This window comes from Epinephelus moara, chromosome 23, assembly GCF_006386435.1.
Source record: "Epinephelus moara isolate mb chromosome 23, YSFRI_EMoa_1.0, whole genome shotgun sequence".
NCBI lineage: Eukaryota > Metazoa > Chordata > Actinopteri > Perciformes > Serranidae > Epinephelus > Epinephelus moara.
In genome coordinates this window covers 13,810,487-13,834,043 of record NC_065528.1, presented here as the reverse complement: position 1 = coordinate 13,834,043, position 23,557 = coordinate 13,810,487, and the positions used below count along the sequence as shown (strand labels likewise).

The window sequence follows — 23,557 nt, the reverse complement described above, 5'->3', positions numbered from 1 at the left end:
ATGACATATAATAAATGTTTGTTTCCCTGGTCTTAATGGCTCCATTACAGTAATTCTCTTAATTTATCAGGTAGTTTTATCTGAGGGAATAGAACAATTAAAGCATCTAAGTGTTGTATGTAGACACCAGTAATCATTCCCAAAATATTGTCAAATTGTTCCAGAGCTGAATTCAATTTATTAGTCCATCTATGTCCCAGCCCTCACCTATGGTCATGAGCCTTTGATAATGGCTGAAAGAACGTTGTCTTGGATACAAGCAGCCAAAATGGGTTTCCTCCATGGGGGTGGCTAAGCTCAGCGTTAGAGACAGGTTAAGGAGCCTGGCCATCTGGATGGAGCTCGGAGTAGAGCTGCTGATTCTTTGTGTCGAAAGGGGTTGGTTGAGGTGGTACGGGCATCTGATCAGGATGCCTCCTGGGTGCCTCCCGTTGGAGGTGTTCTGGGCACGTCCCACTGGTAGGAGGCCCCAGGGCAGACCCAGAACACACTGGAGGGATTACATATCTCATCTGGCCTGCGAACGCCTTGGGGTCCCCCAGGAGGAGCTGGAAAGTGTTGCTGGGGAGAGGGACGTGCATTATCTACGGTTGGTTGTGGCTCATGTTATTTATGCAAGACATAAAAATAGTTTCACAATAAGAACTAAGTGCCAAAATATAACATTAGATTTCAGTTTGAAGAAGACAATAGTGTCAGGTTAGAGATGACCTCATACTGAAGAGTCTAATTGTCCCCTTAGCTGGGCGGCCGTGTCTTAGTAAGGAGGTGGAGTTTGGCAGAGTGCCACTTTAATGCCAGCAGGGGTGGAGGCAGTACGGGGGTATTCAGCGGGCATTCAGCAGGTGTCGGTGGGGTATTCATGGGTGTCGGAAGGGTCACTGTCTCCCGAGCTTTGTCCTACCAAAACAACTCCATGCGCCCACACATCCACACACTTGAACACACACACACAAATGTCTTGGAGAGTTGCCCGACTCTCTATTTAAATTGACACAAGTCTCATGGTTTCCCAGGGCGACCTCCCTACACCACACCACCCCGCCCCTCCTCCTCCCTTTTTTTTTTTTTTTTTTTTACCCTGCTTTGTTCAAAAGAGCCAATCGTGCGTTGGCTGGTAACTAGGCACCCTATTTATCAGTAACCAGCACCAACAATAACTGTAATCCGACACCTCCTCAGAGAGAAAGAGACGGAGGAAAATAGAGAGTGGGAATGAGACGGAGAAAGAAAAGGAAAGAAAGTCAGAAACGGCCAGAAAAAGTTCAAGTTTATGTCTAGAATATATTCCTTTTATTATTCACTATTTTATTTTTGTATTTATACGGATTTCAGGTAGATATTTTGCTTCTGTAAACTGCTGCGGCAATTAAAATCGTAATATTTTACTACACCAATAAAGCATGTGTAATAGAAGTGAGTGAAAAAACTACAAATGTGTGAACGAGAGCCAGGATGAGCGAGGGAAGAGAGCAGCTAACAGCAGTGGCAGAGAGAAAGACGGGATCTAGTGTCAGTGTAATGGATACTTGGGTCCTATTAGGCCATTCATGGCTGGGTAGCTCTTAAGAGAGTGGTGCAGGCTGACCTGTGAAGCGGCTTTTGATCAGCGTGCCCCCCCACCAAACCAACTATTTGTCCTCCGTCAGCTTATCAAATGAGATCAATGCTGGAGAGAGTGACTTAAAGCAGGTGGGGAGGAGCGGTGCACGCATACGTGCATGTTACGAGTGTATGATTAGTGTCTCTGCATTTGTGAATGTGTATACACGTGTGTTTGTTTTTATGGGCAGGTGGAAATGTGATGTGTTTTTGTCTGAGGATATTGTGTGTGTGCAGAGCAGCAGAGCATGACCGAGTGTTGACTAAGCTGCGCTGCCTATAGATAGCGTTTGTGTGTGTGTGTGTGTGTGTGTGTGTGTGTGTGTGTGTGTGCATTCCTGGTTATAGTTGAGTGATTCTCTCCTACGAAACAGAGAAAGGCCTGTTTGACTCTTCACCTTCCTGTGATCTCTTGAATAATGACTATAAAACGATCTAATTGGGTAATACTAATCACCAGAGGACTCACCATAGTGATACATTAGTAAACACCAGCTATCCTGCACAAGTTTTTAATGCATATGTAGGTGTTTTTGTGCATGTGAATCTAAAACACTAAAAATCCTACATATATAGGTGAACCTACTGTGTCTTATATGTCAATGATGATGACACACATGTAGAAGCAGGATGAAAAAGAGACCTCCTGCTTGAATATCGGGTCATGTCCCCCAATTCACTTCCTGATGTAGGTTTAATGATTTTGCATACATTTAGATTTTAGATGTTTTTGTGTTTGGTGAGATGTCGTTTTTAAATCTCACCAGCACAATCTTTTTCCTTTTTTTTTTTACAGTATTTGTGTTCTTTTGGCTCTTTTATTTGCACACAATTAAACTAACTAAAATTATTTAATAGATTGTGTATTGCTTCCTATTCAGCACAAGAATGCATTCACTCAAAATATGTTTTGCGTTCTCTCGCAAAAAAAAAAGTATGTTTAGTTGAAATATGTTTTATGTTTTCTTAATACTTCTGTGCGACCTTGTAATATTTTTGCATTCAATTTCAATAGTTTTGCTGCAGCGGATAAGGTGAAAACAGCAGGGGCTGATAGCAAACTTTCCAGTTAAGATATAAAAACGTAAGAAATCAATGTCATATATAGGTTTATATACAGGTTGCGGGTTACAGAAGGGGTCTGACTCTAATCATAGCACATTTGTGTTGTCACTCTGGTGAGATGGCGTTAAAGATCATATTTGAAATGAATTGTTTTCAAGTGTTTTTGCCAGCTCTCATGCCAGCAGTATCACTAAGTATGCCTACGTTGCATATGTATGGTAGTTCTGTGATTTTGATCCCCCAACGAATGATTGTGTCTGTGTTTCACTATGTGCACCTGAGTGAGTCATTTTGTCTTTGGTCCATGTGTAACCTGCAGTAGCCCACGATCATGCAGTGTCAGTGAATAAGCTTTGGTATCAGCCACTGTGATCAAAGAATTTGTTCAAGTTTACTTTTACTTGTTGCATACCATGTCCATTGAGCAGTAGTAATATATCAGCATACTTAATGCCCAATTCAGAGTAAAATTCAATGAGCTAATACATAGTGGGGCATTGCACTGGGAGCAGCTAAGTGGAAATAAACTTAAGGCTAAGAAGGAATGAAAGGAGAAAATGTATTGCAAGAGAACACAAAAATGATTATGAGGAATCGCAAAGGTTTATTGTGAAAGAACGCAAACATATTGCAAGAGAATGAAAAATGTCTTGTGACAGAACAGAAAAACCTTGCGAGAGAATGCAAAAATTATTCCAAGAAGGCAAAATGTATTACACAAGAGCGCAAAAATGATTTTGAGAAAATGCAATATTTATTGTGAGAGAACACAACATGACTGCGAGAGCATGCAGAATTTTAAGAGAATGCAACATTTATGTAAGAGAATGCTCTGTAGTAGATAAGCTTCTTTGCATTAATGTTACTATCATGTTTCTACTATCAAAAAATCCTGTTGTTGTGTTGCTGTGCTTTAACCCCACCAATGAACTGCGCCACTTGACAGTGAATCAATACCTTATTTTCCAGGAGGTCTTGGGTCGATTGGCAGCTTTCACAATAACAAACCAATAAATTATGCTAACAAACTTGTCAAAAGCCCCGGAGCTCGTTAAAACCAAACATTTCTGATGTGAAATAGTTTGCTTCCTTTCATCTCCCGGCTCTGACAGGTCATAATGATGCTCATTGTAGTTTTACATGATGTCACGGTCTAATGGCTACCTACTGGAGGTGACACGTTTGGACTTGTGCTGGAGTTAATCCCTCCCTGCACTTAACATGTCTGTCTTTACAATTTAAGAGATACAACATCCAACTTAAAAGAGACACCTACAGTTATTAAATTACACATAGCACTAAAAACAAATTGTGATATCTTTTTAGGAAAACAGGATGACACTTTTACCACGAGATCCTTGAGAGACACTGGATGATTAATTAAAAGTGACGGTTAAATTACATTTTGCGCTGCAAGTCTTCAATTAAACTGTCCCTCAGCTGTCAGATTGTTTTGCTGTCTTGTTAATTTACCTTCAGACTGTGTGGGGTAAAACCTGGCCCACATCTTCGCCTAAAGGGGAGATGTTTCTGTCTGTTTTTTGCCACCACGTTCATGGTGAAAATAGAGCCAGACGACACCTGGAAGCTGCAACCTTTGAACCTTTAATAAGAAGAAGGGGGGGCTTTAACTTGATTACTCAGGAGAGAAGCGAGGGGAGGGAGACGAACGGCTGACACAGCTCAAAGACTGAGTGGGGCAGCTAAGTGGATTTAATAGTGTTTTAAAATCTATTATGAAAGCAGTGCTGCAGCGAGAGTGATTTGATAGTGCCTCAGATCGCCTGCACACTTAGAGCGTTAATGGTGCTTGATAGTGGTGCTGTTAGGCCGAGGCTTTCTCTGCGCTCTAACTGGTGTTATGCTCTGAAATGTTATAATTGAGTTTGTGTGGGCCAAGCAAAGTAAGCACCGCATGACACTCACCTGATTTAGTGGACAAAGAATTTATTTCTCATTGATTTGCACAGGTTGGATGGCCTAATCCACTTTCCCACAATGTTCCCGTCTCTCTTCTTTCACCTCCCAGTTCTGCTTCTCTCAGTCCCGAGGGCGCCCTATCAAACTTGTTAACAACAGAATGTGATGTTCGCTACCAGCTGCTGATTCTATCATCACAAACCTTGTCACAACAACATGCCCGATGTCTTTCCAACCTCCATCTCTGCTTTCAATCTCCTGTCCACATCTGCACTCCGCTGATCAAGCTCTTTCTGGTATCTTCGTGATTAATTACCTTCTTTGGCAAACAAGTGATGAGCTAACAAGTGCGCTAATACCAGTCAACCCTCAGGCACTCAAACAAGCCAGGCGTTCATTTGGGCTCGTTTTGCATTGTCTGGCCTCCTCATCCGGGCTCGTTTGGTATTGTCTGGGCAGGAACAGTGCTTCTATTCTTCCCACCCCTCTCTCCCAGGGATCCTAAATGGGACATAGATATTCTAGCCGGGTCAGTTTTTGGCCTGGCTCTCGATGCCCCCGAGTGCTCCGCTTAAGTACAGCCACTAAGGGCACTTGTGGAGGGCTTGTGAAAGTCCATTCTGCTTAAAAGTGAAGGTGGAGGAGAAGTTGATACAGCGGTGCAGGCTTCTGAATTCCCTCGTGTGCCAAGCCAAAGGTTTCACATTATCGCAGTGTGCGGATGGTTTCTAACATCTTGGTTACACCAGATGTGTTTCAACCATGTATTGTCTGATGGAACAGATACACCTCAACTGCAAGCGATACAGCTGCCAATACTGGCAGAGTGATGCAGTGTTGTTTTTGACAAGAATTTTAAAGAGCACAGTTTGTCAAGATTTAGTCATAATTGTCTTCGACAGTTTCACGATACAGTAATGGATTTTGCTGATAGAACCTGTGAGTAGTAAACACACCTTAAACTGTGTGTTTAGCCATCTATGCTGATAATGTGTTAATGATTTAAGGCACTTCTTTTAAATCATAGAAAACTGAATGCCTTAAGTTATCCCTCTGCTAAATTTGGCCTCATGTTTCACTCAGAAGAGCTCCAATTCAATAAATCAGGAGCTATAAAGATAAGTCAACTGCGTCATTAAGGCAGAGGAGAGGAGCATTAGCTGGGAAACATCACGTTTATTTACTTTACATGGAACTAGAATTTCTACTGAATTATATCAAATGTTCACCAAATTCATTAGTTTATGTTTATGAGTCTTAAGAAAGCATAAATCATCTTTTAGGAGAAACAGATGTTTACTGCTAGCTTGGCTCTGTTAAAAACAGCATCTAAATGGAGCAAGGCAAGCTTATCATTAACACAGCTGGTTAAAAAGAAGGACAACCAATGCTCTGGCCACTGTAATCTTACTTAGGTTGTTCCCCCGAGCAGAGTCAATGTTTTCATCTCGTCTTTAGTTGTCGGGGCAAAATGAACAGAGATTTCGCCGCATCTGTTGTTCTCAATGTTTTTTTAATTAGACTGTCATTACAATTCTTAGACTTCCAGACTATTTTGTACGACTAACATGTGTAAAGCAGTACGTTTGGCTATTGGCTCAAATGTGGACACTTACATGGGACAGACTGCTGCTATTGTGCTGCCTACATTGACCTTTCACTATGTAGCTGCTGCGGTCAAGGTATTGTATGTATGTGATTGGCCAATGCGACACCTGGGATAATGTGGCATTTAGGTGTTACATCGAAAGCCAGGTTAAACTTTTTCGCAGATTATCCTGTATTCTTTTGCTAGAGCCCTCTGTAGCCCCTTTTACACTGCCAAATTTTTGGCGAATGTTGGGCCGTTTTGCTGGAGAGTGTTTAGACACACAGAGCATGATTGGCGAGTGGATCCGAGGTGCCCAATTTTCCACCTCATAGGGTAGTCATATTGGCGGAACCTTTTTGGTTTAAACAGAACGAGGCGGCCTTCTGCCACGGGAGGGGCTGTTGATGACTTTTGGGAGGAGCTGTTGATGACGCCGCACGTGCGACCCACNAACTTATGACAGAATCTGACTAGCGGCGGCTTCCCTCCCACGTCACTGTTTACGTCACAGGCTGAGCTTCCCGTTCTGTTACTTGCTCACGCCCCCCATTGCCCCGAAAAGGCGCATTCTGTATAAACAAAACTAGGTAGGCGGCATTTTGCTGCACTCCCCGATTTTGTTTTTAAACTGCCAATGCTGAAAGAAGACTGATTGGGCTTTCATGCAAATTTGTACAATTCCTGTTTAAAAAGGGCTTGTGTTAGCACCCCTGCTAAGTTATCCCTTTATTAAATATTGCCAAATCATTATAAAATAGAAAAGGATATATATGAAAATTGGTTTATATGTGGTTTATTCCTCATCTCAAATCGATTCAAAAAGTAATTTCTAGGGTTGCACGGTATTGGATTTTTTGCTGATATCCGATAAGCCAATATATAACAACTCATTTGACCAATAACCGATATCTATATCCACTTTTTTCCCTGCCTAATTTTAGTGATCATCAAGTCTCTTCTGTAGTGGAGTTAACATCATATTATACATGCATACTCATACATGCATACTTATCATGAGGCCCAACAGCAGATGGAGACATGGAATACAATACTTTTCAGTCTATGTAATAGTCATTCATTGTCCAAATGAAGAAAAAGTATGTTGGCCGATTCTAATAGTTCATTCTAAAGCTGATATTGGGCGATACTGATGATATACCAATAGATTTAGCATGTTGGCCAATTCCGATATTTAATTTTAAAGCCACGATCGGCTGATAGCAATGACGTGCTGATGTTCTCTTGCATCCCTAGTGATTTCTTGATCATTTTAGAGACATTTGATGTGTCCAGATCTGAAGCAAGTGATAGATTTTAACTGACTTCTGTTCCAAAGGAAAAGCTTGTGGAACGTTAAATAGGCATGTATTGGTATCGGCACAAAAAACCTCACTAAAATCCAGAAGAACTGCTTTGCTATAAAGTAACTGGTAGGAACACTTAAATATTAAGGATGGCTCTTTGTCAAAGTTTGTCATCTTAGAGAGAGTGAAAAGTTTTGTTGTGGGTTCCCTTATGTGAATGACCTGGTCTCAGGGCTGTTTGATTGGCTCAATCACTGATCCTGGTTCAGTCGGTGTGCCTGCGTGTAATCCCACCTGTTCTCCGGGATATTATCCTACTGACAACCCCGGCGCACACACCCACCCACCCACCCAACACCCAGCCCTCACCCACACTCCCTACACTCTCTCACTACTCACTGCCAGGGTGAAAGGAGTCTTTTGTGTGCCGGCTGCCACTTTTTACTCTAGGAAAGCTCGAAGAGAGACGGAGAGAGAGCTAATCCCACTAGTGTGGTCACTCCAGTAAGTGGAGGATGAAGATGAGATGGAAGGAGGGGAGGTCTATGGCCCCCTGAAGAGCTGCAGGTGTTGCGGGGAAATTAGACTGTGACAGCTGTGTGTTAATGTGCATTTATGTGTGCAGGCTTGATATATGGTCGCACACATGCGCACACAATTTGCAACTCTGCCACTACAGTTAATCAGTCTCCTGCATTACAGGAGGGAAGTGAAATACACACACACTGCGTAACCATCCATCTATCTCCCGCAGTTCTTTATTGCTGATTTCATTCCTCCTATCTTACTCACACTGCATATTAAATAAACAATACATCATACCCTTCCTCTCGCTGTCTGTGTCCATAGTTTCCCTCCCTTTTTCAAGATTTCACCCCATCCGACTGCCCAGCGGCCTCCATGTCCGTCAAGTTTATCTCCATGTGTCTGTGTTCAAAGCTTAGCCCCCTCTGCCCTCCACACTTTACTCAGACGGACAGACGCGCATACCTGACAGAGAATACGGCCAACAGCTTGTGGAAGGAGATGAGAGGGTCTTTCGCTGAGTGCTTCCAGATATGAGCGAGCGTATAACACATGCACCAGCAGATGAGTGCCAGCAGATACAAGCTCTCCGGTGTTGAGTGTAAGCTGACAGAGGTTGTAGAGTAGAATCGCGCCTCTGTCAGTTCTTATGTAAAGCTGCGATTAAGGTGACAGCGAGGTGTCAGTGGCTGTTATTGTACTTTAAATGCAATGGCCTAAAGTTTTGGCTTTGTTATCCCTACAGAAATCATATTGTCAGATTGCTGGTGTTGTACCCCTTTGATGTGAAAAATGTTTTCACGGCAGGAGTCTGGTCCTATAGATTTATTTCTGACAGCCCATAAATCTCTCTTTTTCCCCAGTCTGTATCTGTGAACCTGCTGCCTCTGACATTCCTGTGGTTAATCATCTACACTTGGTTAGCCTTTGTTTGCAGTTGAAATCACCTCTGTGCCATTGTTAAAGCCAAACAAGCTAAATAATTAAAACACACACTTGCTGATGGGAATTTGTGAAACAGTGTTATACGAAATGCTATTATACCTCACAGTTTGAATTAGAAGTGCAGTTGTTTAAAGAAAAGGTTTGAAAGTGTGGGAAGTCGCTTATTAGCTTCTGTGCCAAGAGATGGATGAGAAGATTGATACCACCGTCATAGGTCTATCCATCTGTCAGATATAAAGCTATAGCCAGTTAGCTTAGCTTAGCACAAAGACTGGAAGCGGATGGAAACCGCTAACCTGGCAAGGTCCAAAATTTGACAAAATTAGGTGTAAACCTGTCATTATTACACTTCAGTTTTTCAAGCATTAAACAGTCTAGGTATAACTTGTTAATTATTGAGCTTTAGAGGTGCTGGTTGGCAGATTTTGTTACCTTTGGACAGAGCTAGGCTAGCTGTTACCCTCTTTTTCCAGTCTGTGCTAAGCTAACCAGCTGTTAGCTGTAGCTTCATGTTTAAAGGAGCTGTATACAACATTCAGAGCACTAATATTGCTATGTGAAAATATAGACTGAATCACAGTGATGTTGCGCTAACACTTCTGGGTAGATAAGTGGCAGTTGTTTTGAATTGTGGAGGCATGTGAAATCTGTTGTTAGCTGTATCTGTAACACTTAAAAGGTATATAGTTTAACACAGTCTCTATGCTGTGCTTATTTTATATAGGTTTCTTTGCTAGCTTCTTTGATAAACCAAATCTATACAGAGGCTAAGCAGTAGTGCTGTCAAAGGGACCTGCAGCAGAAGACCCAAAAAGCACTTAAAAAGACCCTACTAGAAACGTCAATATCAGTTTTAATGTGCATTATATTCGTGATATTTTCATTGCTATACCTTGCACACTAACTGATCAAGGCAGCGGTAGACCAGCAACTTGCTCTAAAGTGACTGTTTATGCCAGTGGAGGCAATGTGGTGGCTTTGAGATAATGGCTTTAGAGCCCCATTGGAAAGGGCTGTATGACAGTAAGGTAAAGGGGTGAAAATATTTTGAATATAACGTACACTTAAACGGTATTGGTTATTCTAGGTGGCTAAAAACTAACCTAGGAGGCAGTGTTTGCTCAGTGCCGTTTCATTTTATGTACGTGACGCGGAGGTTTCTTTAAACAAACATTGTGATTTGGTCTACGGTGGAGTAATGGTGTCTTGAGCAGAGAATGAAGTCACGCTATAACTGTGTTTTGTAGACTGAGCATCTTTGTTCTTTGTTGTGTTAGACATCTGGCCTCAAGTGCTTGTGAGCCCCTGTCTGTGTATCCAACTGGCTAGCTAATCGCCGCTGCTCTGCACTGTGCTTATAAGGCAGTTAGTGCTGATAACAGCAGCTTCGGCGTTGCGAAAGTGTTGTGCCCAGCCTGTGTTTTCCCCTGACATTAACACTGTTAGTTTTGTCAGCACTGTTGGCGTTGTTAGCACTGTTGACACTGTTAGCAAAGTGAACTATTAGCCATCAGCTCAGCCACCTCCATATTGAGAGCCGCATGGAGACAACCTCTGAATCATAGATGCGCTCTGAATATCGAATACAGCTCTTTTAAGTGACAGACATGAGAGTGGCATCAATCCTCTCATCTGCCTCTCAGCAAGAGAGAGAATAGACATATTTCCCAATATGTCGAAATACTGCTTTAAGAAAGCAGTAATGCTAGATTTACCTTTGTCTTCTCATAGTTTGAGCATAGACAATGCTTACGTAGATGAGGAGGCATTGCTACTGAGTAAATAACACCTGTCCTGTGCGTTCCACCTGTACCTTCATACAGAAGAGTGGAACTAAATTATAATAACATTTCATTATATCATGGCACAACTTAGACCAGCGTAACATCATGTGCTGTGAGTAGGTTTGACAGAGGCACCTGCCACAGCAGAAAGCAGCCAGGGCTCCAATTTAGGCTGCCATGAGTTGTGTTTTTCTGTGCCATCTTTATTGATTTTTTCAAGAAAAATAGGTAATTCTCAATATGGTTCAGCCTTACAATGTTTGTTTTATTTTGTGTTATATGGTAAGATGGCTGCAAAGACAGAGTGGGAGTAAGGCAGATCAGTTCTGTGGCTTACTAAGAGTTTGTGGATGTAAAAGTTTGATTTTAGTCATTCATACTCAAGTCCTCGAGACGTTTCCTGCTCTCGTTAATCTCTTCATTTTTGCCCGTCTTCTCTGCAGAGCCGGCTTTACATCTTTTGATTGATGATGCTTTGATTAAGTTAACTTCAGTGTGATTTTTGCAGGGTGATTTCCCTCTGCTTCCAGCATACAGGATGTCTGTCAGCGTGTCTGCTGGCTGCTGATATGTGATCTGATGTTGGCGCTGGTTGCCATGAGAGAGAAAAAAAGAGAGAAAGGGAGATGAGACTTGACATCTTGTTGGCCTCTGAACAGAACGTTTGGAATCGCTATTGAGGGCAACGCTTCCTTTGAGGAAAAGTGAAATGTTTTAGTGGAATATGGGCATACAAAGAAAGATTAGGTAGATGAGAGGACAAGCAGGAAAATGAGAAAAAAAATTTTTTATTGAACCCAGCTCAGAGAGAAGTTATTGTTTTGGGCAGCGTTTCCTACGCCTGGGATGTTTTATTGGAAACAGAGAAGAAAGGAGACGGAGAAATGTTGCCAGAGTGTACTGTTCAAAGGGTGCATGTGTTTGATCACCTTTAAAGTCAAGCTCGGTGTTTGTTTGCTCTTCCTGATAGGCTGGGGGTGTTCAGGTGTGTCCAATAAGGCGGAGCTGGCAGTTGAGTTTCTACTCAGTGACAGGCTGGAAGCCACTCAGGTTACGGGCTTTGTATTGATTCAAATATTTGAACCCTTTACCTCAAAAGGCAAACGGAGGGGGGAGAAAGTTGTCTGCTGCTCTCTGGGATTTAAAAAGTACCAGACAACAGTTGTTACCGGCTGCTCCGCTGTAAAACTTTAACTGTGCAGTTAAAAAGTGTTGCAGGGTGAAAAAATGGCAATACAACGCCCTGTCGTATAGGCTTCCTGTCTTTATACTGGCAGGCCTCCTGTGAGCTTGTAACATTTAAGCTCTCAATTACTATTCTCTTTAGTCATGATGAATGTCAGCAGGATGGAAATAACTTCAGCAGCAAGAGCTACTGAAGGAAGGAGTAGTTCCAGGTTGGGTGTTTTCCAAGTAAAAACTTTCTGTGGGCAGAAAAAACAACAAGAAAAGAATGAAAATCTAGATGAATGAAATGAAAGCAGCAGCCTTTTATCGGAGAAGAATGCGTAGCCTGGATTTTAGCTTTCAGCAGGGTTTTAGGAGGGCACGGATTGTTGGTAAAAGAGGTTAATACTGTCTCTCTGGTGGGCTTGTCACCTCGCTGAAACCTGTCAGAGCTACAAATGTGTCGTTTGTTTTCTGTTGTTTTTCTGACCGTCCCTCTCACTAACTGAATAAACACTGGTGTTGATTTTACACATTGGAGTTGGGGCCACCAGAGTTGTCTGTCTATCACATGTATCTGCAAACCAATAAGGAATGCATTACAAAAAGAAATGCCCATTCTTAAATATAAATTGGGACCACTGTACTTTATGGACGATTGAATCCTTGATAATGTTATTTTTACGATCAGGCACTCAGACATGTAACATGTTCAGTTTCAGTTCAATTCAATTCAGTTCAATTCAATTCAGTTCAATTCAATTCAATTTTATTTATTAAGCCTAGACATGTAACATGTTTGGTAATAGTGTCATTATTTAAAATGTTAGTTAGTTCCTCCTAGTTCCTTTCAAAATAAGGCTATTAACTTGAAAATCAGCTGACCATCAAAAGATTTCTAAAAAAAAAATTCAAATGTGCTTTACTGATGTAATTGTGAATTTGTCCAAAACTGATATTGACATATTTTAATGTCTTTTTATTTTACTTTATTATCTGGCTGTACCAATTAATTAAGTTTTTTTTAGACTCCTTATGTGGATTTACATGTTGCCATGATTTATAATTTGTTTGCTGATCTGTGAATAAGTTTTTTTTCTCTTTTGATTTCCTGACATAGTAGCAATGTAAAATTCACATTTGGATAAACATGTTGTTGAAAAAATATCTCAAATTAACTTTCTTTGAGAGGTGGGACCAAGTCATTATTTTGCAAGTCACAAGTTAGTCTATAGTCTTTGAACTCAAGTCCTAAACTTTGAGTTTTGAGTCCTAAATTAGTCACAATGCACTCTTCACCAAATGTAAAAAAAAATTGACAACAGAATAACGTTATATATTGAGTTTATAAAAATCATGAATCCTTTTTAAAATTTATATTTATTTGTTAAAACATTTTTTTAAAACAAATGCGACTGAACTTCCTCATAAAAAAAGTAGTGTTACATTTTTATATCTAAAGGAAATACAATTATTAGCTTTAATGTTAGTTGATTCAGGAAATGAAGGAATGTAAATTGATTTGTGGCATACTTTTTACATACATACTTTTTAATATTTGAGCTTAAAGAAAGGTATGAAGTATTTTCAAGTAACTAATCATTGGTGTTAAAGTCATTTTTGATTTTGTCAAATCAAGTCTAAAGTCATCAAACTTGTGACTCAAGTCCAAGTCATGTCAATGCGCTCCACACTACTGCTATCTTTATTATACTGCATATATTGTACTTGTGTGTTTGTGTGTGTGTGTCATCAGGAGCTGTGTGTGGTTGTCCCTCACAGTGACAGCTGGACAGACTTTGTGTCAACAATTTAGGGTGGTTACATCGAGCACAAACCACAGAGACCTCTGTTTGTGGTTGTGTGTGTGTGTGTGTGTGCGTGTGTGTGTGTGTTAGACAGAACTATGTAGTCAGGGGCGCACACACTGACAGTTGATGGACAAATTTACTTGCTTTGTGAGTGTGCACGAGTGTGTGGTCATTTGTCCTGATACACAAACATGAGTGTGTCGTTTTTGTGGCTTGCTTCACAGGTCATTAACAGCTCTTATCACCTCTGCAGCCCTCAATGCTGGACTCTAGATGTGTGGCCTGTTGATAGTAATACAATTAACTAAACACAAACTACTGAATGAAGTGATTCGGATTAACGTGTTTGAGACATCATAATCATTAGATTCATATTTATCAGTGCTTTAAGGCAGTAAAAGTGCAATAACCAAATCATAATGTGCTGGAAATACACTCCTGATCTTTACTATCCGGTGAGTGTTTGGATGCTTGTAAAGATGCCAGCTAACAGAGATAAGCGGATGTGTCTAGTTAATAAACAACTTACCCATGATACTTCAAAAGTGTTGAGATTACGCAGCAGCTTTGATGCTTGTTTCCACTCAGAGGGTCATCTATTAAAATGCTCTCAGTAGTAGTAAGTCCTGTTAAACCTGTGTGTCTGATGTGCTTGTCTGCTGGTGGGCACCTATGGATGTGTGTGTGTGTGTGTGTGTGTGTGGTGGCATGCCTTTACACATAGAATTTTTTTTCCGTGGCGTCTGTCCGTGACACACCCTTTCCAGGGTTCAGCCCATCCTCTGCATGTGTGTGTGATCCCATGCTAGCAGCTGGTGGGCTCTAAAAATAGTGCGGGTTGGGAAAAGAGAAAGGAAACAAACAACTTTCGTGTAAACGTCTAAAATCTAAGTATCTTAGAAAGATAAGATTTTGCCTTCATCTAGCAGTATTTTAAAATTGACACATCACACTATGTGGGTTATAATTGGTGCTGCATGTATTGCATAGTCGATCTCAGTTGGTTTTCATCAGCACCGCCCTTGTCTTTTTCTGCCCTATGGATTCTGCTTTACATATGTCCATGATCTTTTGATCCGCCATGATCGGTCATTTTTGGATCCACTGCTGACTGGACTCCTGGACTCCCTTTGTGCAGCTCCTTTCCACCCTGAGAAGCAAATAATTCTTGGAGTGCTGACTGTATTGGTGTGCTAATCTGCCACAGTTTACTTAGTCGCGAAATAGCTGGGCTTATGTATAGAATAGGTGATGAAGTCTGGTGTCAGTCATCGCGTAAAAGCCTTATTGCTGTCAGTGTGTAGTTTGTGTGTTTAGGCGTGAAATGAGAATGAATACATGTCAATGAAAACGTGAGTGTGTGGTAACAGATTGTGTCAGAAACCACTTGGTTACAGACTCATTTAAAGTGACCTTATACAACTGGTGCACTTTTTGGACTTAGCATTGAGTGTGTGTGTCTTAAGGTAAGAAAAACTCATAGACTTCAACATCTACTTTGTAGGATTTAAGGGGATATATCAGCAGAAATGGAATATCAAATAATAAGTATGTATACACATACACAGCATCACGTCAGTGTGCATTTCTCTGCCATGCAGGATGTGGGTATTCGAGTGTGTGTAAACTGTCAGCTGATGGATGTCTAGCAGCAAGTGGGATCACAATGTTTTCCCGACCTACAGGGAGAGACAGGTGTGGAGCGCTGCGGAGAAATAAACACACAGTAGCTGACAGATACTCAGCACTGTGTTGAATGAGCGCCTCCATTACAGCACATTACAGCAGCCCAATTCACAACAGCTGCTGCTTAATGTCACTGTCCTGCAGAGTGACTTGTTAATGTGCATTTGTCTCTGTGCTTTCTGTCGCTCTGTTGCCACCCATGCATTGTGATTTATGCCCACTACAGATGTAGCAGTAGTTTGGCTGCACTGAACTGACTGACCCTCATGTTGTGTCCCATTGTGAGTTATTCGTCCTAGTGCAGTTGGATTTGACCTCCAGTCTGGTTAGCAGTTAGCCTGAGACTAGTATGATGAGCTGGCCTGTCCACACCCTGCTCTGATCGACTGTGCGTCTGTGTTTGCGTGTGTGTGAGTTCAGGGTCCTGAGAAATGACCTCATCTGTGTCTGAGAGTGACAGGGCACCTGTGGCCGAACTTCATCATGACTCTTTCACCCCCAAACCCCACACACATACACATGACACACTCATGTGCTTGGTATGGTGCAGCAAAGCTGTGCAATCCGACCCATCTCCCTGCCCCGCATCAACAGTATTATCCCCCCTGCGAGTTTCATCTGGCCTCACCACCTGTTGTCAGCTGTATTTCACCCAGCCCCGTGCCCTCTGAAGCCTATAGCCTTCTGTTTCCCTCCATAGGCACCAGAGCTTACAGTTGTGCCAGAAGTAGGTATGAGACCAGACCCAACGCTCCCCACGGGCAGAAATCCTAGACTGATCCAATTACTCCCAGCCAGGGCTTAAATCAGCCCGAATCTGCTCCGACTCGCAACGACTTAATTCAATCTAGCGGTAAAAGTGTTACAAAGTACACAAGTCAAGCTGTTAAGCTGCAGCGTAGAGAGCAGAAGAGATAGGATAGGGTCCAAGTAGTATTGGGTTGAAGTTGTACATAGAAAATATTTACAGCAAAGATTCATTCATGAGCTCCATTCAGGTTATAATGGCGGGCCCAGATGCTACTAACTGCTGTAGTTTAGGGTAAGGTTAGCAGCTCTCTCCTGCTCTTTCCTGAAATGACTTTGCCATGTTATGGTAGCAAGAAAAGGCCTATTTCTATTTTCCTCTTAAAATACTGTACCATGATATTAAGTCTTGCAATACAAAAACAATAGCTTTGTTTTCATGCCTTTTACATGGATCAGCAGGTGAGGATGCTAACGTTTTGGCCAGAGACCTGTTAGCTTTAGTCAGAATTATTTCTTGCATCATTAAAAAGCACAGAATAGCATTATGTCATTTATATAGTCATCAAATTAAAATTTCAGACCATTTTGCAAGTTTCTCATTTTCATAAAATCCAGAGGGAGAGTTTTCAACCAGCTCTTGGAGCTAATGCTAACTAGCTAACGTTAGCTAGCTACAGCTAAAATGTCCTGCTTTCGCACACTTAATGTTTAAAAAATTGCCACAGATTTTGAGTGGTAAATCTGCCATTGGGTTGTCTTGGTGCTTAACTTTAGATACTGTAATTGTTTGACTTTTATAACAAACATTTTAGTATTCATATTTTGGTATAGACATCAACAGGTGAGGATGCTAACTTTTTGGCGTGGGACCTGTTAGCTTTAGATTTAATTCTTTACACAGCACAGAAGTAGCATTGTATTATTTATGTAGTCATGAAATGGATATTTAAGACCCTTTTGCAAGTTTCTCATTTTCATATGTCAGACAGAAACATAAAAAAGTCATCCAGAGGGAGAGTTTCCAACCAACTCATTGGGCTAATGCTTACTAGCTATCTAGCTAGCTACAGCTAATAAAATCTCCCAGCAACAAAACGGCATGCTTTTGCAACAGGCAGTCACGTCTATGCAAGTGTCACTTTACCTATTAGTCTGTAAATATGTGGCAGAAATATACACACCCTATTACAGAAAGGAAATCATTACTTTTGCATTGTAGTGCGGATCAATAATTAGTTGTTTTTGCACAATCCATGTTTCCTTTTCTGTCAGATGGACTTGACATTGACATTTCTGAACTATTTTACTTTTAGTTGCAACCTTGGACACACCTTCTGCTTTCAAGTGTGTGTTGTTGCCGGCTTTATCTGCTTTGTTGATATGCACCGTGTCACAGAAAGCACTCACCTTGCTGAAACCTGGCCTCGTATCTAAGGACACACTGGGCCTCATGTCTCCATTATATTTAGCATTTTAGACTGGATGACACCATGCTTAGTATTACTCTATCAGACTACAGATTACTGCTGTCAATTTAAAGAATTTCTTGATATTAAACTACGAAATTTTCTGTTCTATGTCAACCTGTTGCTTTGTTACCCCTTACTGCCACTCACAGCTACCAATGTGCACAAGTGTGTAAACGAAAATGTCTGCTCTTTCATTCTTCCAGATGGTCTCCATACTGTTACGGCCCTCTGCACGCTGCGAGTCACCATCATCACTGATGACATGTTGACCAACAGCATCACGGTGCGTCTGGAGAACATGTCCCAGGAGCGCTTCCTCTCTCCCCTGCTCAACCTCTTTCTTGAGGGCGTGGCGGCTGTGCTCTCCACCAAACGGGAAGCGGTGTTCGTGTTCAACATTCAAAACGACACCGACGTGCAAGGCTCCATCCTCAATGTGACCTTTTCGGCACTGCAGCCCGGAGGTGCCCCTGGTAAAGGGACGTTCTTCCCCTCTGAGGAGCTGCAGGAGCAGATCTACCTCAACAGGACTCTGCTCAGGCGCATATCCTCTCAGGAGGTAAATGCACATGTACACATTAACTGAAGTTTCAAAATATTAAATTCTCCAAAAACTGAACTAGCATTTTAAGACTGAGATTTCTTCTCTCTCCAGGTGTTGCCGTTTGATGACAACATCTGCCTGCGGGAGCCCTGTGAGAACTACATGAAGTGTGTGTCGGTGCTGAAGTTTGACAGCTCCCCTCCCTTCATCGCCTCCAACACGGTTTTGTTTCGGCCCATCCACCCCATCAACGGGCTGCGCTGCCGCTGTCCACTCGGTTTCACTGGGGACTACTGTGAGACGGAGATCGACCTCTGCTACTCAGGACCCTGCAAGAACAATGGGAGATGCCGCAGCAGAGAGGGAGGGTACACCTGCGAGTGCCTGGAAGACTTCACGGGTGAGTTGTCTAGATCTACACTAAATCATTGCAATTAAAGGAAATTTCTTAAGAAACAAGTCAAAATATATGATGTAATTATTCAGTATATCTACTTAGACCCTATTACAGACTAAGTGACTTGTTCTGATGGACATTTTTTGCAGTTTGTGGCATATAGTTCCTGGTTGAACCCCCTTGATTGCACCAACACTGGCAGACTTTGCTGGGCAAATAAAAAGCATATGATGTTGCTGTCAACTTTTGGGACCTTTTGACACAGCTAACCTATTGATCTTGATTGCTTTTGTAGCTTGCATCTCTTGAAGAAATGGAAGGCTATCAAAGTAAAAGGAACAATTCTAATATATCTTTATTTATTTACATTATTTTGTATGTATATTTGATTACTGCCAATAATGTCTTAACTAAACTATGTGGTACCTAATACAAGTTACAGAAAGGGCATAATAGTCCCTGTGTATTAAAGCCACCACAGAAGTAAACTGTTTTATAAGTATGTAAGGGCTTGTGTTTTTTTCTGACAAAGGCTTTAATGACTGGTACAAAATTGCCAAACCGCACTGACAGGTTGTTAAAGCTCTCAGCACCTATTGTTGTCGCTTGAGGTCGACCCCAGTACAGGAAGCAAAAACATGCTTTGTGATACAGTAGGTATAGCCAACTGCGCACACACACATGTACACGCATACAGTAGATTTCTTGCTGTATAGAGGTGTACAGAATGCTGACTATACTGGTCAAACCACATCTCGGATATCACTTAACTCCTTCACTAAAACCACATAAACTTTAAAAGCTAAAAAAAAAATAATGCAATACAGTACAAGCAGATAAATCTTCCTTCTTAGTATAACTTACTAAAATTTTTCCCCTTTAATCTATGTTGTTTCCATGCTACTTGAAAGTAGTAGGACCCATGCCTGTTGATTCAAAGTATTGACTCTGTCTTTGTTTTTAGAGAAAAAAGACATTGGGGAAACAGGTTTTTGGGATCTGTAAAGACTGTTGGCAAGTAAACAGATTTTCAGTTAATCCTCATAAATCATTGCGCTAAAATGGAGACACTTTGTCAAGACTCAGCAGATCAGGTGTGAAAGGAATGTATTCAAGACTTTAAAGGGGACCTATTATGCCTTTACTTATCTTCTATCAATTATAAAGTGTTGCAGTGTGGCCAAAGTTTCAAGTAATGAATTTATGACGTATGTAAAATTTATGGCTGTGAGCAAAAAAAGCAGGCTTCAGACTACTCTGAATACTTTTTTTTGCTACTTTCAAGACAAGCCGATGTAAGACGGATTTGTTTATACGACCATCTGCTCCAGGCACACTACTGCAAGTGCGTACATTACGTAGCAGTGACTGCTACATGTAGCTACATGCTAACATAGAGAACTTTGGAATCAAATTCCTGCTGAAACACGCCAGGTTGTGAAGATTTTGGTTTAGAAGCTTTTATGGGTGATTTTTCACAGTAGAAAGTGTTGCTTTACTCCTTTACAGTCATTAACCAGGCTGCAATGACAGTGCAGAGACACCAAGATTTGGAGGACCTGGAAACACTGACCAATCAGAGACGGCTGTGTTTTTTGGGAAGGGAGGCTCAAAGAGAGAGGCACTAAAATGGAGCGTCTCAGATAAAGGGTGAATACGGGTGTTCCAGCAAAGACAGTATAGGAAAATAAAGTGTTGATAAAGGTCGATTTCCAGTTTTGCCGTTACTGGTCCGGTGTACAAACTTAAAATGGTTTGAATTTATGCAAATTAACAGTCTACATCAGCAACCTGATGGCGCAGCAGGGCTAAATCAACTCTTATTGCATCAGTAATAAACAAAATGACAGTGTGAATAACATTATATTACGTATGTTTCTTTATATGCACAATGCTGTGTTTGTTTATTAGAAAGTTCATGTGTTTTTGGGGGGTGATGAGAGGAGACATGGAGGTCTCTCAAGAAAGTAAAACCGCATCAATATGGCAGCATTTTGGATTTGAAGCCTATAAAAGAGGCATCCTAATTAACCAGGAGAGATGTAGCCTTGCCGTTTTGAGTTGAAATTTTGTTAGACACCATGTTTCTATTTAATTCTGTCGCTGGGTGTAAACACATTGCAATGTACAAGGAATGGTTGATTCGTAAAGTTAAAATGAGCTGCAAAAACAAAATAAGGTGGAAGCTGACGACCACTGACCATTGCTAATAACAAGCTAGGCTACTCGCTGTTGGCTGTATTCTATGTCATTTTCATTAAATACCGCAATATAAAATGTGTGTTTTCTGCAGTAAGTAATGTTACAAACATGCAAAGTTAGCATGAAAGCTACTCACCCATCTTTTAGGCGATTACCTCTCCAGTCTGACCTCGAGCAAACAGATGATATTTATGTAGTTTGTTTACATGACGTTACAGAAGTGCATATTCAATGGATTCATTGTGGACAGAGGGCTCCGATGTTAGGTGATGTGACGTGATTGGTAGATGCTCATTTGCTGTTGGAACTCAGTGTCATTATGTTCCACTGGGGAGCGGCTGCTGAGTCAAGTTCCACACCTGGTAAAATTCGGTACAGCGATCCAGTGTGGTGTTATCAAATCAGTTTAAAATTTTTACACCAGCCCAACCCTAATTAAAGCGTGTAAACATGTTCCAGTACAAACCCAAAATGCAAGTATGAACCTGAAAATGAGCATAACATGTCTCCTGTAAGGATACACACAATGTAGAGTGGTGAAAATGTGAACTTAATTGGGTACTTTTCAGCTAAAACCAGGCTTCATTTCGAGAAAGGGTCAAGGAACCTTAAACTCTGCCTGGAAGCTGCCACTTACAGTCACTCTGAGAAGCATTCACATGGCAGATGAGCCTCGGAAGCTTTCATCATTCCCATTGAAATCACTTTCCAAAATATTTCCCGATGTCAGTGATCTTCCTCCCATATTTCCCCCCTTGTACATCTGATACCTGACTGTCTCTGCTTCTCTGTCTCTCCCTAATAGAGCCTGAAGGGCCTCTGACAGCCGTCATCCATCCTCTCTTCTGTGTCTCCCAACACTCCACCTCTCCTCTCCTTCTCTTCCTCTATCTTATCTGATGTAATTACCTGATTATACCTGCCTTTGTCACTCACTGGCCCTCTCTCGCCTCCGTCCCCTGCTCCCCATGTCCATCTTCTCCGCTCACCCATCATATTTTTCTTACCTACATCTCCCGTGTCCCCTCTTTGAAGGTCACAGTTCAACTCGAGATAGTCAGGGCCCATCAGGGGCCATTATGGGGCCGATGACAAGGGGGCCCGATCTGTCCTCCTTGGGTTTCCTACATTACAGGAAAACAGATCCTTATAATTCCCCCTCGGAAAAAAGGATTATGTCGAGGAGAGAAGGGCCATTAGCTGGTTCCAGGCTGTGGTGTTGGGGGTCTGTGTGTGTCCTGGGTGGAGAGATCTTGTCTGGACAGCAAGTTGACACACAACACTGCATGGGACACAGAGGCACCCATCACAAATAATATTCCAGTCAGAAAGAGGTCTGCTGGTGTATTAGTGGAGGAATTTACATGAGCTGAGCCAGGAAACTGAGCTCGAGCCACATGGTCGTTTAGGAGGAATTTCCCACTACAGTGATTAACTGAATTAGATAATATAATACACAGGGTACACAAGACCTCATAGAGCCGATCCAAAGTCCTCTTGTTAGCCTGGTTAGTTTGGCTGCAGGATTCAACCGTGCCTAGATCGACTCCCAATAGGAAGCCAGGTAAAACAACACACAGACTGGTGTAGAGCCAAAATGGTGAGCCCAGGTCAATCAGTAGAGAACAGGCTTATGGCTGCAGGTGCTGCTCACCTCAACTGAGGCCATCGGTCAGTCACTGGAGGCACATTTCTGATATGATTTTTATATAATTTTGGGTAGCTGGCCATGCAGAGCTGACGTGACATTTCATTCTATTCTTTGCACATCTCCATTCCAATATCAGTTCAAATACAACGGTTGCACACCAGTATATGAAAAGTAAATATCAAAATCACTCTATGTGTTGGTGAAGATTCTCAGTCATCCAGGTCATGGCAATCTTAAGTGCTGTATCCTGTGCAACTGGACTTATTTGAGTTTTTTGAAGACGTTTCACATTTCATTCAAGAGTCTTCTTGAGTTTGAGAACTGAAGAAGCCTCTTGGAGGAGAGGTGAAATGTCTTCAAGAACCTCAAGGAAGTCTAGCTGCCTACAGTATGGCACTTAGGATTGCCATGACCTGGATGACTGAGAATCTTCGCCAACCTATTGACAGAGTGATCTTAAGTGCTATATCATAGGCAGCTAGACTTGCTTGAGTTTCTCGAAGACATTTCACCTCTCATCCAAGAGGCCTCTTCAGTTCTCAGACTTCTTCAGACTCTCGAATGAAAGGTGAAACGTCTTCAAGAAACTCAAGTCCAGTTGCCCAAGATATAGCATTCAGGATCACTCTGTCTAGTTTCTCTAATCTTAACAGTTCTTGAGAAGAGGTGGAAACACTTTGTGAATCTTGAGAAAGAAATTTCATTTTTCAAAACTTCAACACTTGGTGTCCTCAGTTCCCAAACACTTACTGTGTTGTTAAAAGAATAGGTGGTGTCACACAGTGGTGCCATGCCCCTGTCTCAACATTTTTTTGCAGGCATCAAATTCAGTATAAATATATATATATATGTATATATACAAAAAACAATGAAGTTAATCAGTTTAAACATTAAATATCTTGTCTTTACACCGTATTCAGTTGAATGCATACTGTTTTTATTTATATCTTACATGGCCTGCCAACAATTTTGGAATCAGGGATGTAGAAATGTAGTGTATTTATTCTTTAACTTCATAAAACCAAAGATAAAGTGATGCCAAGAAGGACTTATCTGATCTTGATAAGGTTTAAAAGTATCTGCATGAGTTCAGCCATGGATTTAACTTGATGGACAAATCTCTCATCCCTGTCACTCTTTTCTT

The 23,557-nt window shown here is 41.5% G+C and overlaps 1 protein-coding gene across 5 annotated transcripts in view; it reads left to right on the top strand.

Moving 5' to 3' along the window:
• celsr1a (cadherin EGF LAG seven-pass G-type receptor 1a) overlaps positions 1-23,557 on the top strand; it is a 119,431-nt gene that overhangs the window by 31,939 nt on the left and 63,935 nt on the right. For all 5 annotated transcript variants that reach the window (XM_050036166.1, XM_050036167.1, XM_050036165.1 and 2 more), the window contains exons 2-3: positions 17,823-18,178; positions 18,275-18,563. In XM_050036166.1, the coding sequence (XP_049892123.1) occupies positions 17,823-18,178; positions 18,275-18,563 (645 nt within the window). The remainder of the gene's footprint in view (positions 1-17,822; positions 18,179-18,274; positions 18,564-23,557) is intronic.